General features: G+C 45.9%; 1 protein-coding gene across 9 annotated transcripts in view; it reads right to left on the bottom strand.

The window, feature by feature from the left end:
* The window catches only part of SNX30 (sorting nexin family member 30), a 126219-nt gene that overhangs the window by 6236 nt on the left and 104099 nt on the right, over nucleotides 1–15884 (bottom strand). For 4 of the 9 annotated variants that reach the window (XM_082404106.1, XM_082404105.1, XM_082404103.1 and 1 more), the window contains 2 exons: nucleotides 13598–13750; nucleotides 3778–8835 (listed from right to left, as the gene is read on the bottom strand). In XM_082404106.1, coding sequence (XP_082260232.1) covers nucleotides 8761–8835; nucleotides 13598–13750 — 228 coding nt within the window. In that variant the 3' untranslated portion in view covers nucleotides 3778–8760. Of the gene's footprint in view, nucleotides 1–1529; nucleotides 3595–3777; nucleotides 10002–13597; nucleotides 13751–15884 lie in introns of those variants that run through there. The other 5 variants (XR_014247894.1, XR_014247896.1, XR_014247893.1 and 2 more) reach the window with 5 other exon arrangements.

Below are 15884 nucleotides of genomic sequence, written 5' to 3'. Positions count from 1 at the left end.
ACAGCTCCTGCCCTACCAGTGTATTATCGAATGGGTGGAGCAGACAGAACAGGAGGCAACAATGATGTATCCTATAATAAACGCTAACATAAGGGAGCATATAATCCAGATACAAGAGCGCAGGGAGGGCTTCTCAGAAGAAGTGGCATAAGACTGGAAAGATAAGGAGTTACCAAGGTGGGACGTTGAGGGACATTCCAGGCAGAAAGAACATGCTGGAAGGCCTGAAGGTGAAAATATCCCAAAATATACGAAATCAATGTGAGGGCAGAAAAGAGGGACGGAGGGAGAGGTATCCAGGGCAGTGGAATCAAGAGGTGAGATTGGAACAGTGAGGAGGAACAACATCAAGACAGAGCCTTTAAAAAGTCTCTTTATACCTAGAATAGTCGAATTCAGAGTCAGAAAGTACACTGGTATGCCAGCAGGTGGTGGGGTGGGGAGGCGGAATGGGGGGGTCAGTGTTTAAAGGGGACAGAGTTTCAGTTTAGGAAGGTGAAAAATTCGGGAGATGGATGATGGTGAGAGTTGCACAACAATGTGAATGTACTTAGTGCCACTGAACTGTACAGTTAAATATGGGTAAAATAGTATGTTTTATATTATGTGACTTTTGCCACAATAAAAAAAATTTTTTTTAAGTTTCTCTTTAGAAATGCAAATCAAAACTACAATGAGATACCACCTCATGCCAGTCAGAATGGCCATCATTTAAAAGTCTACAAATAACACATGCTGGAGAGGGTGGGGAAACCCTCTTACACTGTTGGTGGGAATGTAAATTGGTGCAGCCACTATGGAAAACAGTAGGGAGGTTCCTCAAAAACTAAAAAGAGAGTCACCATATGATCCTGCAATCCCACTCCTGGGCATGTATCTGGAGAAAACCGTAATTCGAAAAGATATATGCACCCTAATGTTCACTGCAGCACTACCTACAATAGCCATACATGGAAACAACCTAAATGTCCATTGACAGATGAATGGATAAAGAAGATGTGATACATGTATACAATGGAATACTACTCAGCCATTGAAAAGCATGAAATATTGCCATTTGCAGCAACATGGATGGACCTAGACATTATCATACTAAGCGAAGTAAGTCAGACAGAGAAAGACAAATACCACATAATATCACTTACATGTGGAATCTAAAATGCAATACAAATCAACATATCTATGAAACAAAAACAGGCTCATGGATATAGAGAACAGACTTGAGGTTGCCAAGGGAAAGGCGGGAGAGGGAAGGAATGGTAGTTTGGGATTAGCAGAGGCAAACTATTATATAGGATGGATAAACAACAATGTCCTACGGCATAGTACAGCGAACTATATTCAACATCCTGTGACAAACCACAATGGAAAATAATATGAAAAAGAATATATATATAACAGAAGAAATTAACAACATGGTAAATCAACTCTACTTCAATAGAAAGTTTTTTTAAAAGGAAAAAATAGTTTCTCTTTAGAGTAATGGCATAGGTGTTGAAAGGTTTCAAGCAGGAGCATGGAATGCTTACCTCTTTATCTTAGAAAGAGGACTCCGGCAGCACTGAGAATGAATTGGTGGAGGAAGGAGTGAGCGAGACTTGCAGAAGGAAGACAAGCAGAGAGGCCTCTGCATGAATCCAGGTGAAGGATGGTGGTGGACTGACACTGGGTAAGAAGCTATGAGGATGGAGAAAGGTTAGATGGACTTGGAGAAATATTTGCAAGCTAAAGGTCAACAGAAGTTGGTGATGGATGAACTGCAAAGGGTGAGGTAGAGGGAGGCAAGAATGACAGATCTGGGGTTCAGGCAACCCCAAATCTTCCAAAGGAGGCAGAGATCCTCGCTGAGACAGGCAACATCAGCAGAGAAGGTGGGATGGGGCAGACGAGTTCAAGGCCATGCTCTACCTCTCTAAACAAACTCTCACCAATATGCTCATTCCTCTGGACTCCTGGCCTCCCCAACCCTAGCCCCGGAACCGGTTCCCCAACCTAAATGAATCTAATCATTGGCTTCTCCATTCCTGTCCTAAAAAACTTGCTCTTGACATCTAGAAAAATTTCCTTACTTGTCCACATTGACCCTGCCACAAACTTGTGGGTTTTCACCTAAGCTGGGCTCTCAACACCCTAGTATTGACTCTTTTTCAACCCCACCTGTCACCAGGGTAGCAGTGTCAAACCTTTTCAGCTTCCTCCAGGTCTTCTAGCAGATGTTCTAACCCATTAGTTCTCAGTGTGGTTCCTGGATCGGCGTCATCAGCGTCCCATGGGAACCTGTGAGACATGCAAATTCTCAGGCCCCACCCAAATCAAACTCTAGGGCTGGGGCCCCAAAATTGGTGTTCTCACAAGCTCTCAGGCTTAGGAACCACTGTTCTAATCTATGGGCCTTTTTCTCCTTACAAACTTTTGCTGAGTCCCCCTCCTCCTCTCCCTGCATCCTTAATTCTTGAGGCCCCCAAAGCCCTGCCTTTGGTTCCCTTCCCAGGTCATCTAGTCTACCAGAACTCTCGTTCCAGCAATCTAGTCAACACCTCCCCCTGGGTTTCCTCAAACGTTAAGTCCAAACCAAATTCTTCTCCTACCCCACCTTCTAAGCCTATACTTCACCTTCTATTTTTCTCTTGATTGATTTCATATTTCAGTAAATGGCATCACCTCCCAGCTCCCAGGCTGGAAATCTCCAAGTAATCTCTGACCCCTTCCCCTCACCACAGAAATCCATCTCCCTTTCTATCACTTCTTTTTTATGATCTAGTCCCATCTATTCCCCCAGACCTTCAGTCTGACTACAATCCTCCAGCATACTATTTTCATAATCTTCTTAAAAGGAAAACAGTTTAAAAAATGATATATCTCCCTTTTAAATTTTCAACTGGCAAAGCACACAGGAAGGACTGTTACCGGAACATCCTTGATATTTAAGTTGGCCATATTTGAACAATAGGACAAGTCTTTCCATAAGGGTTATCACATAATGAGGGCCCAGCAGACACTTAGGTGCTTTGTATACATTATTGCTAGTCCTATCAGCAACCCTTCAGGAAAGGCATGTCTTCATTTCAAAGGTCATAATACTGAATTTCAGAGAGATGTGACTTGCCCAAAGCCACATACCTAGAAAGTAGAAAAGCTGACATTTGATCCCCAATCTCTTATCCCACACCTTGCTGCCTCATTTTGTATAACTGAAGTCTTATATTAATGGTGTCTACTACCAGTAAGCCAAGTTTAGCACCAGTTTAAGTCCATTCCCAGTGCATTGCCGTCATTAGGTAAGCTTAAGTGAGCATTCTGGTCTCTAATTTACAACACACTCGAACGCTCTAATGAGCTACGGAAGTTTCTTCTTTCTTTACAGATTTTTTAAAAACACAGGAATCAAAAAAAAAAAAAAAATCAGGAAATGACTGGCTCTGACTCAGAATATGACATTGTGCTTTGCTACGGGATAGAATATGAAGAAATCCTTCATGTACTTACCTGGGCTGGCTGCCAGCCTTCCTGCCAATCACGGTTACAGATGGACACTGGGTGGTTTCTTCATGTCCTCAGATTGGTGCCACCTTGTAAGATGTAGGAGAGGGCAAACTGAGGATAAGTCCAAAAAGAAATGAAGAATAAAAACAGTTAAATTATAGGTTTTTTTCCTGTCGCTATGCATATCCTGACTCTTGAAGGCAAATGGATAAAACTCTTCAGAGAAAATAAGAAAACAGAACAAGAGGCACGCATGTTTTCCTGTCCTATAAAGCCGTACAAACGGAACGTGACTCAAGGTAAAGAAAGCGTCTTTTATAGGTTTATTGGTCCATTACTTTAATTGAGGTAAAGAAACCTGTTTTAAATTTACAAGCTAATAGTTTATCAAGCAATACAAATTCTTTTGTTTACCTTGAAATGTAATACTAATCCCATAGTACACAATGGACAGAATTTTTTATACGCAGATATATGAAAAAAAGTGGACAAAAACCTCATGCCAGCATCAAAAATGCAACAAGAACTTTTTTCTCTTTATAATCTCTGGGTTCCATAACAAAGGAAAAAAAAAAGGTGACGTTCTTTTTAAAGTTTGGTAGCTTCATGAAACAAAGACTTTGATCTGTAAATAAGTTGCCTTCTCATCTACAACACACATTCTCAAGCACATTTTTTTTTTTTTTTTCCCCCACAGCTTTTGATTTGGCTTAACAGCAGCATGGAGAGAAGAGAACACATTTACACGGAGGACTTGATCAATACCTCAGGGTTTTTCTTTTAAAATTTTAAATGTAAAGAATGATTTCTAAAATAATAAACAGTCCCTAATTTGGACATGACCTAAGCAAAAGGGTTTTTTTGCTTGTTTGTTTGTTTTTCCAACAGTTAAAATACAAGTTAGAAAGTTTGCTGGCAGTTTATTTCACGGGAATGTATCAGATGTACATCATGTCTGAACGCATTCCCGACACACAGACGTCAAGGGAACAGGTACAAGGGTACAACGGACAGGGCGCTATAGGACAGGACCAAAACCTCAGGGGTGCCCAGGAGAACGGTGCTGACTGCTAAGAACTGCTGGTTTGTTATTCGATGGGGGCCCAGCTGACACGGGCCTTGTTTTATCCCACTGAGTCACATTTTTGTTTGCAATGTACTTTCCCCTCCCCACTTCCCCACTGGGGAAAAAGCAATCCCCCTTCCCTCCTTCGAGTATCATCTGTGACTGGAGGGATGGTCTGAGACTGTGAGCCAGCCTGTCACACAGGGGAGCTGGCAGGTGTTACCTGCTCACACCTGGCCTACAGGCCGCCCAGAATCACCTGGTGAGAGGGCAGCGCCGCCCAGAGAGGCGCACGTGCTGTACCCAATCACTGGTTTTAATAGTAAAAGCTCTATGACAAAGGACTAAATTACGTGAGTCAACAGCACGTTTCGTGTTTTTGGCATTTCAACCTGCGGAGAACTTCTATGTAAAATATGCTGCTCTGAGGCCCCCACGGTATCTTTTAAGAAGCTGTTCTACAGAATCAGGGTAAACATTTAATATTGTCATAATCTATAGAGTTCTCTGTATCTAAGTGATTTGTCGATGCTGATACCGTAATATCAAAAATGTGCCAAAAGGCACTAAATTAATCTTTCACACTTTAAAACAACAACAACAACAAAAAAAGGTTTTGTGGTCCCTGTGTTTCCTTACATTATCAAAAATATCATTTGGCAATAGCAATACTTAGCTTTCTCCTCCCAAAAGGCAGCCCTAATTATGAACCTCAATTTCTTGCTTGTTTCTTTAAGAGGAACAAAGACTGGCTATGTTAGGTCTCAAGTATTTAAACTGAACAACTGATTACAACTCTAAAAACCCTTTCTATCCAGAATCTAAAAAACAGTAGTTGAAGAATAAGGCATATTAGCAGGTGTTGACAACTTCTCAAAAAGTAGAGTTAGGCTTTTAACAGTCTGTGGCATTTCTAAAAGTCTGGATTTGTTGACTTTCAAGTGCTAAATACACAAAATGTTTATGAATGAGACAAATATCTTACTGGTTTGTTAACGTTATTTCTTCAAAGCACTTATTTACAGACTATCTATAGTAGTAAAAACTACCTCGATAACGTATTTCTTTTGCCACACAGAAGGGGTCAGACAGTCACACCCAGAGAGCATTTCAAAGACATATGATTAAGAAAAAACAGTCACACCCTCTGTAACCGCTCCCCACCCCAAACCTTTTCTAATGTAGACAGCCCTGCGCATGCTCTGATCTGTGCAACTATGGAGAGACCAGATATCCTTAATACAGAAAGCAAACCACCTATTGGGTGGGTTGATGAAAAATCAGGTTCCTGGTTTATTCACTGAATTAACAAACCACAAAGAGGCGAACAACTCCCAACGCACCCAGCTCAATCTGTAGGTCTGGCCCGGGGGGATGGCAGGTAAATTTGAGGGAAATGTCGTTTGAATAGAGAAAACACAGTAAGTGAGAGGGCGTGTTCAACCTGGTGGCACATTGAGGATTTTTGAAAGTGAGAAGGTACACCCAAATTCCCAAAATAATTTTGCAGATAGGGAAGGCCAAAGCAGTGTTACCCCAGCCTTAGGATGAGATTACCCAGTTTCCACAGACCTTGAAAGTAGGTGTCTGGGAAGGTGGGGACCAGGACTGGTGTGCTGTACGCTGACAACAGGCAGACCTGTGTTGGGTCTTGGGATGGGTTAAAACTGGGCTCTACTCTGGCTGCTCTAAAGGGCCGCTTCTGCTCAGAAGACAGGCTGCTCTGGCCCTGGCTCTCCCTCCACTCTCACCAGCTCAGGACACAGGGCAGAGAATGACTCTTGTGTGGCCCAACGAATGGCATCGAAACAGAGCCAGGTGCCCATGATTTCAATGCTATCAACAGCAGGGCCAAGTCACGCAACCTCTGGGTGCCTCTTAGGCTGATACGGTCCCCAGAGAAAGTCCATGTGCACACCGCCACACGGCACCGTGCCCTTCTCTAAACAGAGCAGCCCATCGTCCCAACACAAATGGCAGCCTCACAAGAAACGAGCAGCCGGTGTGCGTTTAATTCCCTCGTGTGGACAGCCACTGAGAAAACACAGTCAAGTCAATAACACGAAGGACACACTCTGGGCGTGGCTGAAATTTGGCATGGAGACAAACTTAGGTTACATTCACCACCATCCCCAGAGTCGTGCTGGTTTTTGTTATTTCGGCTAAAGAAAGGTGTGTGGTGGGTTCAATGAGCAGCACGGTGAAATACGAGCCCGTCACGTCCATAATCGCACTTTTCTGAGGTCACCAGGAATCATCGTTAAGTCTTAAAAAATGATAAAATCCAACCCCAAACCTGGCTCGAGCAGGAGCAGTGGTTCCTTGCTTTGAGCAGAGTAGCCTAGAGTCTTCTTGGAGATCCAGCATGTGGTAAGGACGAGCGGTGTCCATATCTGCTGCAAATCGCAACTGCTCTCTTCAACCTCATCTGCATCTTTAAGATCTGCTCAGTTTCTAGGAATTCTCGCTTCTGCCCTAGCCTGGATTTCTAACCCAGGTGAATGGAACCTTTCACTTCCCCGGCCCAGGGACAGTTGACAGGGATGACTTTCCACTCCACTGCCACGTGCTCAAGTCTCAACCAGTCCACGTGTGTCTGCCTGAGGTAAGACACATCCTCAAGCAAAAACCTCTTGGAAAATAAATACAAGAGAGGAGTCGGTGATCTCAGCACCCCGACTTTTGTGGAGCCAAGAAGGATGGGGTGACGAAGCCTCTACGAGGCAGTCTTTGGCACAGAAGTCTCTGGGTTACACTTCTCACAGGGAATCACCTTCGTGCTGATGGAGATGGAGAGGTGAATGCTTGGGGCTGCTGACCCTCGGGGGCCCGAGGGAGCCGCCGGGGTGGGAAGGGCTGGAGGGCCTCCTCCACTGCCTACTGTCCCTTGCCTTCTGGGCCAGCCTCCTCACCTCATCAGATGCCAGCCAGAAGTAAGGGACAAAGGTCCCTTTTCTGGAAAGACCATTTCTCCAAGGAAGGCTGCAAGACACCCTGGTCCTCCAAGCTCTGCTATCAATGGCACGCTGGAGGTCGGTTTGCCTTGTTCCAGCTCTCTGGAGTGTTAAAGCACAGGCACATGACAGGGCGACCAAACAGAGAAAGATAAAAGCCCAAGATGCCTGCATCCCTTCAGAACCAGTCTTCCGCCTCCAATAATGTAAGGGGATGACTCTGTACCCCACCCCCTTCCTATGTCCTAGCAAGGAACCTGATGGTTTTTTCTTTTTCTTTTTTTTTTTTTTGGTAGGGCTGCCTTCTCGCCCATCTAACCCTTCCACAGGAATGTGCCTGGGCTTTGGCAACTAGCAGCAGACTAGAGTCTAGTCTTCCTGTAACTCCTTCCACAGTTCTTTCCAAGCATTTGTCACACTGGACAACATTTATAAAGCATACGTTCCACCAGGAAAGACTTCACACGTTCCCAAAGATGAGCATTCGCCTCTGGGTCAGTCTAGTGTTTTCTGCCAAATATCCATAGAAGGCCATCAACCCACTATCACATACATGCCCCGAGTCTACCAGCAAGCTGTCAGGCTGGACCTGGACGTCGACACCCACACCAACAGGATGGTTTAGAGGTAGAATGAAACACTGACTCACCACTCGGGGTCTATGGACTGTTCTTACCCTTCTGCTTCAATGAATCGTCTCTAATTGTACCAAACAGAAAATTCACATCAAAGGATTTTAGAATGGCACAAATGGGGTCTAACAGCGTGCACAAGTACCAACTGATATACAAATTATCACTTAAACCGCGACTTTTTCAAACACGATGAAGCAGAACCAAACTGTCCTGGGCTGTCCAACGGCTGCCCCACCAGCATCACAGCCGTGGCTGCCCCAAGATCTGCAGCTAGAAGCGGAATGCAGTGACCTCAGCAGTCTGCACGTTGACCAGTATTTGCAGGTTCACTTGCAAACGCAGCAGTGTCTCAGCACAGCTGTTTCATTAAAAAAATAGTACTACCGCTTATTTGAGGCTCAGATTTGTAATTTTATAGAGATGAGCCACAGACGAGCGAACACAAACATGACACAGGTAGTTTTACTTCATGAGGGGAAAAAAACGAGCTGGAAGAGAGAACCTCTTTGTCTGTCTGTTTTGTGTTGACACACTTGAAAAGGAAACCTGTTAATAGTTTGAAATGAAGACTTTAGATGCAGCCGTCCCCAGGAACGTGGCTGCAAGCTGAGGAGGTTTCAGCTTAACTAGTAGCAAAGAGTTCGCTGTCACACTTGTCATCTCTGAGGCCCACCTGGATACAGACTCTTCTTCCTGACTAGGAAAGAGTAAGGTTAAAGCACTTCACGTAGAGCATTCAGACTGAGTTTACAAATCTTGACTGTATCATAAGAATATGCCAGCCTCTCCCCAAAAGGTTGCCCAAACATTCAATGGACACAGCAGGGGACATTAAACTAGGAGTTTTTGGTGAGGTAAAGGCAAATTGCACAAAGCAGACGTGGGAGGTGGGGCTTGGTATATGCCCGCTGACCTCAACACCTCGGAGCTACTCTGACTTCAAGACAACAGATGACCCCTAACAGGCCTAACTCTCTACCCTGATGACATTTAACAAGCAAAAGAACATCGAAGAACGTCACAGAGAAAAATGCACCTTTTTTTCATTTTACACAAAACAGTTTCCAATCTACTACATTTTAGTGTCAGAAACAAGTTCGGGGAGCACTGCCCCCTCAGCTTCCCAAGGCATCGCATAAGGACAAGGATGCTGGCTTGCTTGCTCTAGCATGGATGCACCTAGACACTGATTAAACGGCCCTACGCGAACCGGAAACCATAACACAGGTGTCACTCATGACAGGCAGGCAGCAGGCCACACTCAGAGCTACGCTGCACATTAAGGGCTTTCCACGGAGGCGCCGACACCTCCTTCTAGGCCAAGACGAGTCAAGGCCCATGGAGGTCAATTCCAGAGCCACTGTGCATCCACGGAAAGCAGGAGCTGCCTTCTGTTCACGCCTTCCTCACGGCCTTGCAAAGCAGGACCCGGGTTCTCTTCCATGGCAGGCAACTCCGCTGTCCCCAAAGAGGGGACTGTAACGAGGTGTCAGAATGTCAGCTGAGGGCTGTCTTGTCCCTCAGTTTCAAATCTTCGTAGTGTCCCACCGAACAGGTTCCTTCACACCACGGAGGTATGCTTCTTCTGCTGAGAGATGATGACAGCCTTACAGACGCCACCAAGGAATAAATACTCATTGAAAACAACTGTCGGACAAAGGTGGGGGGAAGGGAAAGAAATACACAAAAGAGAGATGTTTCTGTGGTTGTCTTCTTGGTGCCACCGCTCTAGCACTGCAGGGACATTCCAGTGTGGGCGCCATGCCCTGCATAGGTAGGAGAGTCTCTGTCCCAAGAAGGAGCTTACTTGGCCTCTTGCTTCTCCTGCAGTAGTGGGATAATCGACTCCCAAGCCATGAGGCACTGGAACGACAACACACACACAGAGCATCAGCGTGGAGTTTCAGATTTCAGGGTCAGCGTCTTCATTCTGCTTTGATCTATACCCTCACACTGTCAATCCGGCTGGGTCACCTTTGTCTAATGACACCTACATGTATTATCCAGAGCTAGCAGAGAGAAGGGAGGCAACAGGTGTTTGACTACATCTCCCCCTGCCCCCATCTCTATGAAAGACTGCAGCGTCTCTATGAGGCCTAAATGCACTGTCCATAAAGCTCATATCAGTGAGTGGAAATGTTTTCACTGAAAGAAATACCCTCCATTCCAAAAGCAGACGAGAGGGCAGGCTGCAAACCCTTGGTGAGGCCCTAGGTTCTCAGCCAGGATGGAGACACTGCTCCAGGTGTGGGTGGTGCCTGCAGGAATATATAAATTATCTTGGAACGGGCCAGCCACCTGACTCAGAGGGGGCGGAAAACCCGCTCTTCTTCAGCCACCTCAGATCTGCTTGTATGGGCCACTCCTGGATCTCCCATAAAGGAAAATGGGGGGAGGGAACTCTATTTATTGAGTTTTATCATGTCCAGACACTGTTATGTATTTTACATTCATTGTCACTAGTCCTCGGAACAACTGTAGGAAGTAGAATTCTTATTATTTATTACACAAACACACACTTCACAGGTGGGGAAAATGAGACCCGGAGAAGTTAAAAAAAAACTTTCCCAAGACACACAGCTCATAAGTGGCAGAGCTCGTGATTCCAAAGTGGATGTTCTTTCCACTACACACATGCCTTTCATTGCAGACCCTTCAGAAGAGCCAAGAACTAGGAAGACGCTGGCCCTCTTCTCTGAGAGCATGCCGCTCAGCAGGAATGGCCCTCCCTCTGAGCAGCCTCTTGCGTAAAGAGGAGAGAAGAACTACTACATAGGCCTTTCTTAGGAGCAGCCCAAGGGTGAAGCAAGGCTTTGTGTTAAGTCATCTGGGGAGGAGACCTGAGGACGGGGGAGGAGAGACGCATCCCTAGATCAAGCTGGGTGAAGGGAGTGGTGAAATGGCTCCTTGCTTCCTTCCTTGGTGACTCTGAGGTTGGAGAAGAAGCTGGACTCAGACCCTGCCCTACAGAAGGAAGCCCAGGGGAAAAAAAAAAAAAAAAGAAGGAAGCCCAGGGGGCCTCAAGGAGCTTGCTGTCAGCAAGAGACCCAGTGTGGGGTCCGTGGCATCCTGGGTCCTCCTCTCTCCCTCGGCCATCATCTCTGATATGGAAGGTTCTTCTATGTCAATGATGGGAACCAAGGCCACACCAGCTTGCTTTTTCTTTCTTTCTTTCTTTTCTTTTTAGCGTTTTTAAAATGTATTTTATTATACAACTATTACATGGAAACATTTTCATTGTAAAAAACTTCAAAAACTACAAAGGAAGCAAAAGGTCCCCTTGACCACAGACCTAACTAAATACCAGCTTTCTTCACAAAGTTAACTATTGGAAAAACACTCAAGCTTTTTCACACCCCAGGACCCTTAAATATGTTGCTCCCTTTGCCTGGAATACTTGTTCTTTGTCTCCGAGACTCAGGTTAAATGTTACTTCCTCAGATTGGCCTTTCCTGCCCACTCTACTTGCCCCCTTCCATCCTGATCTGAATGATGCCCCCTAGTCTCTCCTCCCAGTTTCCTGTTCTTTTCCTGTAGGGAATGTATCTCTCTGAAGAGGTGGGATTCTTGGATTAATGTCTATCCTCCACTAGACAGACGGCTCCTTAATGGCAGGAGTCCTGCCACTTTGTTTACCAATGTGTACCTAGTCCCTTGTACACAGACAGCACACAAAAAGCATTTGTTAAATATAAGTAGGAGCCAAGACGAGGCCCCAAGATAGTGGCCCTGATTGCAGTATAGTGGCAAGACGTGGATAAAGGCCCTGGGTTTGAGTCCTAGGACCCGGGCCTTGGGAACACTGGAATTAATCACCAAGAGGAGGAATGAACATCCAAACTGAGTCAGCACTGGTGCAGTGGGAAGTGGGGCTAGAGTGAGTGCATGAGGGAAGGAAGCACCATTCAGTGAGTATCCACCATTTGCCAGGCACATTAGAGGTTCTCAGGCATCACTTCATTATTTCTTCACCATCATTCAGTGGATAAGGATCACTCCCATTTTGCAGATGAAGAAACAAAGGCACAGAGAGGCACCCTGTCTGAGAGCACAGTCAGTAGAGGAATGAGGCCTTGGCTGCACATGGAATGACGTTTCCACCTTTGGGCAGTCAGGACTGTCCCCAAACATCCGTGGTCTCTGCCCCCCTCACTGACAGTGTGTGGGAATTCTCAGACCTGTGGACCCGGAGAGCAAAGTCCGATCCTAGTTCAGTCATTCACAAGGTGAGTGACCTTGGGCAGAGTTTTAAAACCTTGCTGAGCTTCTATTTCTTCAGCTTTCAATTGAAAGCCCCTAAAACCCACTCCACAGTGTCATGGTGAGGGTTAAATTTAAATTTAATGAGATCACATATGCAAAGCATTCAGCCCAGTGCCAATGCAGACACACAGTGGGGGTCCCATGAGAAAGGTACTGAGGAAAGGCGTATGCCACCTTCCCCCTTCCCTATGAAACAGCCCTAAGACCTGGCAAGTAGGGCCATTCCATGACTCTCTTCCTTAAGCCTCCTCCCAGTCAAGATGCAGACACACTGCCTCTGCACAGCAGCCAGAACCAGCAAAGCTTTTGAAAAAGATGGATTCTTCTAGTTTGAGATGAGGACATGTTTCTAGAATCGTGATGGGAGTAGCTGAGTTAATGCTTGTTCAGCTGGATTTTAAGTCTACAGGTTACTTGTTGAATTACCATTGGGTCATTCTTCATCGATACCTTGAAGCTTTAAGGAATATTAGGATTCGTTAGCAGAAATGATCTAGGGTTGGATATGCTAGGAGCAAACTTTGATTGAGGATACTCAGCTGCAGCTTGATGACAGCTGTATGTGTGTGAGGGTGGCGGGCGGGATGCTTAACTTGAAGCCCACAGATCAAGGGGACTCAGCAAAAATACTGTTTTTAATAGTTTTCTTTTGTAATCCTACATCCCTTTGTTTTAGGTATTTAAAAACAGTATTTCAAAGTCTATTTAAAAAAAAACAAACAGTATTTTGATAAGGGGTCTCTAGGCTTCACCAGATGACCAAAGGGATCCATGGCACAATGAAGGGAAGAACCCCTGTGTGAAGAACCACAGAACAGCTTAAAGGAACCCCGAAGCCTCTATCAACTGGGGACATCCCTGCGCTGCAGGCCTGACTGACTGGGAAGCAGCCGCTGGAAGAACTAAAGGGCTTGGAGGATAAAACTACTGCTTCCATCAGCAGGGTGTGCAAGTGAAACCCCTGTGGGCACCCAGGGCCCCCCTGCCCCACCCCCCCGGCTTCCAAACCCAGCACCACATCTAGCACAGCAGGGTGAGGACACACAGGGGTTGCTAAGACTAAACACATAAATTAAGGGAAGGAGATGGGCCCAGCAGGACCCTTCTGGACTTCTGGCAGGCCCTGACCAGAGGCTCTGGCTATTAAAAACGCTTCCTTAAGGAGAGGACTGTCATCGTGTCAGCCTGCTCATTACCTTCTCGTAATATTGGATGTTCTTGTCGGCCATTCCCATGAGCAGCTGCCGGAAGTCCTGCCTCTTGCTGTTCTGCCACCTCTCCATGTCGGCTTTCAGATCAGCATTGAAACACTCCATCCGATCCTGACATTTCTCCACATCTGCTGGTACCTGGAAGGGGGATGCATACACGGGAGCTTTGTATGTGTAACGGGTACCTCATGCCCCTGTCTCACACATCTGTGAGAGGCCAGATTACTGCCTTAAAATGCCATGGACACACTCCCTACTCTGGAGGCATTTACTTGCAGGCACAGCCTTAGGTTTCCAGATGTAAGAAAGAATTCTGAAAAGTGCTATCCTGACCCAAATTTTTAAACTCATCCAAGCCAAACAGTGACTTGTGGGGGAAACACCTGCCTGTTTACAAACAGGAAGAAGAAACGCTGTGATTCAGAGTCATATGTCTTTGGCTCCTTTTAGGAGTTACTCATCCAAAAGTGAAAATGTGTGCAGATTTTGCAAGTGTACAGCAGTATTTGGTATTGCGCTGCTATTCTCCTATGTCCCATATTGAAACTAGAAAAGAGGGATTTCCGTATCACATGAACTGTTCCGTTAACCGTGACGTTTTGATGATGCCTATCTCCATTAACCAGAGAATTCATTGCAATAAGAAGACAACTGGCCCACTTTATAAATCAACTGGAGACTTGTCCACGCAACCCCCAGATAGCAGATAACCAAAAATAAAGAATTAAAATTGGGTAATTCTGGGGAAATGGGGGGAAAGTTGTTTATGCATGTCAAAAACCGTGAAATACAAAGAAGAAATATACAGCAGGCTATTTCTAGTTTTTCTTAAGGAAGTTTAGAAGACTTTCTCAAAATGGAACTAGGTCCCCTGAATTTCACAACTTTCACTTTGCTTTGGTGAGTTTCATCTGTCCTACACAGCTAGAAAGAAAATACCCAATATTATAAGAAGGTAATGGGAAATGATCACCCTGGTACCCAAAGCACAAAGCTGGCTTCTCTCCTAACTCAGGAGCTCCACTGGACTTTGATGGTGCCCAGGAGTGGGGGGTGGGGCGGTCAACATGCCCAAAGCTGGGTCACACATCCACTTGCCAAATGCTTTCCCAAAACAAGTGAGGCCTTGTACGTTTTGTGTGCTGGGGCCTCTGATCCCAAATGTAACCATCAAAGTCAATCTCTACCAACCAGGGAAGTTTTATACCAAGACCTTATGGGCAGGAGCTGACCCAGAAACACCTCAGGCAAGGCCAAGCCTGGGGGAGCCAACCCCTTCAGGGCTTGCAAAGTGCTGAGGGCACTTAGCTGTCTGCCACACAGACCATTTGGCCATGGCTGCAGAACACAGGAGCAGGGAAAGTGGAGCCACCTAGGTGAGGGGATTCAAATGTGCCTGGCATGGGCTCTAAACTTGGGAGAGACAAGGATGAGTCAGAGAGGAAGATATACAGTCAGGCATCCTGGGCGACTTAAAAGCAAGGAACTTTTGGGAATTCCCTGGCGTCCAGTGGTTAGGACTCGGTGCTTTCACTGCCATGGGCCCAGATTCTATCCCTGGTTGGGGAACTAAGATTCCACAAGCCGCTCAGCATGGCCGGAAAAAAACAAAACAAAACCAAAAACCAAAAACAAGGAACCTTTTTTTGGGGGGTGGGGGAGGGGGAGCGTTCTCCAAAGCACTTAAACTTCTGGAAGAAATTTTAAAAAGGACTTGATTTTCCCTCCTGATCTAGGACTGAAAAGTCACTTTGCCTTTCCCTGCTGATTGACCTGTTACTGTTGGCCACCTTGGGGGAAACCTAAGTGTAAACAAGAGTGCCCTGGCTTTGCCTCTCCAGAGCCATTCCCTGACAAACATCCCAGGAACCAGCCTCAACAGGCACCCAGCGAACCAGTCTCTGGGCTGACACCCTTCCCTCCCCGCAGGCACAGTCCAGTTCCCTTATTCCTCTCCTGGCCACTGCTCATTTCAGCATCTGGGGAAAAGTGCCCACGATCAACTTCCTGTTTAGTTAATGACTGCAGCAAGGAGGAAAGCAAAGCACTGAAAGGAAAACCTCCTGGGACACGGTGAGAAGAGAGGAGCTAGGCTCTTTGATTCCAAGGAGTGCTCACCTAGCAAAGATTCCTGGGTCTGGTCTGGGGATGGAAACTCTGGATTGCATGACTGCCTGAGCCTCGACGTGGGAAGTATTTTTTAGCTCATCGTTTTCCCAACACACTCCTTGCTGGGCACAGAGGGAAAGTGCTTAGGTCTCAGCAGGCAAAT

This window comes from Balaenoptera borealis (genome assembly GCF_965194805.1).
Source record: "Balaenoptera borealis genome assembly, chromosome: 8".
NCBI classification, from domain to species: Eukaryota; Metazoa; Chordata; class Mammalia; order Artiodactyla; family Balaenopteridae; genus Balaenoptera; species Balaenoptera borealis.
The sequence above is the reverse complement of the archived record's forward strand: the minus strand, read 5'-3'. Positions and strand labels throughout refer to the sequence as shown.